The 2,090-nt window shown below is 52.2% G+C and overlaps 1 protein-coding gene across 1 annotated transcript in view; it reads left to right on the forward strand.

Annotated features, from left to right (window-relative positions):
• The first annotated feature begins 1,667 nt into the window (after window positions 1-1,667).
• CCNF (cyclin F) overlaps window positions 1,668-2,090 on the forward strand; it is a 15,652-nt gene continuing 15,229 nt past the window's right edge. Inside the window, exon 1 of the mRNA XM_019620640.1 lies at window positions 1,668-1,971. Coding sequence (XP_019476185.1) covers window positions 1,668-1,971 — 304 coding nt within the window. The remainder of the gene's footprint in view (window positions 1,972-2,090) is intronic.

Here is a 2,090-nt window from a genome sequence, read left to right on the forward strand (position 1 = left end):
AGCAACATCATCTGAAGACCTCCTTTTGGAAGGACATGGGTGATTACACCGAGGACATTACTAATTATGCTAATGAAAATAAATGAACTGAATATAAGCCTTATGAGGAGCGGTTGAGAGAGCTGGGGTTGTTCCGTCTGGAGGAGAGGAAGCTCAGGGGTGGCCTTATCGCTCTCTTCAGCTACCTGAAGGGAAGTTGTGGTGAGGTGGGAGCTGGCCTCTTCTCCCAAGCAACTAGCAATAGGACTGGAGGGAACGGCTCCACGCTGCGCAAGGGGAGATTCAGGTTGGATGTTAGGAGATACCTCTATTCCAAGAGCGGTGAGGCTGAGGCACAGGCTGCTCAGGGAGGTGGGGGAATCACTGTCCCTGCAGGTGTTCAAGGAACATGTAGATGCTGAACTGAGGGACGTGCTTTAGTGGGAAACATTGGTGATAGGTGAACGGTTGGACTGGATGATCTCAGAGGTCTTTTCCAACCTTGATGATTCTATGATTCTATGATATAAACAAAGCCAGGCTGCAGGCACTGCCCTACAGTACAGGAAAAAGGAACTCTAAAGCCTATGGCACGTCTGAGGTGAGAGGGAATAACAAGCTTGAAGCAGTTGTTAACAGACTCAAAGATGAGTCCTTTGTTGGTTTCCTTTGTTCTTTTCTTCACCTATTCTGTCCTATTAAATGTCTTTATCTCTACACGTGAGTTTTGCCTTTCTCTGGTCTTTCTCCCCCATTGCACTGTGACAGAACAGCTGTGCAGCGCTGGGCTGCCTGCTGGGTTAAACCACAGCAGTTCTTAACCCTAGTCAGGTTCTGCAGCAGTAAAGAGGAAACGCTTCTGCTCTTTTCCCCCAGCAAAGGGCTGATGATCTTGGAGGTCTTTTCCAGCCTCATCAAATCCGTGATAAAGCCAGTGGGAAATTTGACCTTGTTTTGGTGAAACTAATGCATCGGCCTGGTTTGATGGCGGTGAGGTGAGATGTCAGGGTGTTCGTCCTCGGGGTGTTTGTCAGGACTTCATGGAATTTGACCCTCCTCGTGCTTCATCCTTGAAAATAGTTGTTCACAGCTTGTGTGTGTGTGTGTGTGTGTGTGTGTGTGTGTGAGAAAGCAATGGTGTGAATAAGGTGTGATTATGGAAGGGGAGGGGTTATTTCGTTATTTCTCTCTGACTAAAAGAGGTCAGAGACGTGAAGTTGAATATCTTTGAGTTGAATAGCTGATACAAGCCCATGTGTTCCATGTGGAAACCTGCAGGTAACAGAGCTCCAAACGTGAGATGAAAACAGAGAAACTGAGACACAAATAGACCAGAATTGATGATTTTTTTTAAAGTCTTCAAACCTATTTTCAAATTCCTTTGTGACACTTAGAGAAGCAGGAGGGAATCGGGCAGGAACACGTGCATCTGAGCCCTTTGGCTGCACGAGCAGTGAAACAGACATTGTTTAGATGTTGTCCTGAGGGACGCGGTTTGGTGGGCAAATGGTGGTGGGTGGGCAGCTGGACTGGATGATAGTGCAGATCCTTTCCAGCCTGGGAAGATGAGGCGTCGTGAGCCACTCTTAAAAGCAGTGTGTGTGGAACCCGAGGAAAATGCCCTTGCACGTTTTGAGGCAAAAGATAAAAGCATCCTATCGCGACTCCAGCATATCTTGTGAGGCGAAATGGTTGAGGCTGAAGATGGCGCCACGGCAACAGAGCCCTCGAGAGGGGGCAGCGGGAAGGGCTTGCGCTCCGCACGCATGCGCTGTGGCCGCCGTGCGCGTGAACCGCCAACCGCCCCAATTCGAATTCGCATCCTCGTCGTCCAATCGCGGGTCGCGGGGCGGGAACGGCCCCACCTCCCGTCATCCTTCCGACCAATCAGACGGCGCGCCGTGTTTAAAAAGAAGTGCGCGCGGCCGGTAGGCGTCGCTCAGCGGATTTCGGTCCGCGGCGGAGGGGCGGAGCTGTGGCCGCCCCGCGGAGGCGCCGCTTGAGCTCGGCTGGGGCGGAGTCAGCAGCCTCAGCCTCACGCTCGTTCCCTGACCCGCGCTGAGCGCCGAGGGGGCGCGGCCTCGTGCGGTTATCGCCGCCCCTCGGTCGGA

The sequence above is a fragment of the Meleagris gallopavo genome, chromosome 16 (genome assembly GCF_000146605.3).
Source record: "Meleagris gallopavo isolate NT-WF06-2002-E0010 breed Aviagen turkey brand Nicholas breeding stock chromosome 16, Turkey_5.1, whole genome shotgun sequence".
NCBI lineage: Eukaryota > Metazoa > Chordata > Aves > Galliformes > Phasianidae > Meleagris > Meleagris gallopavo.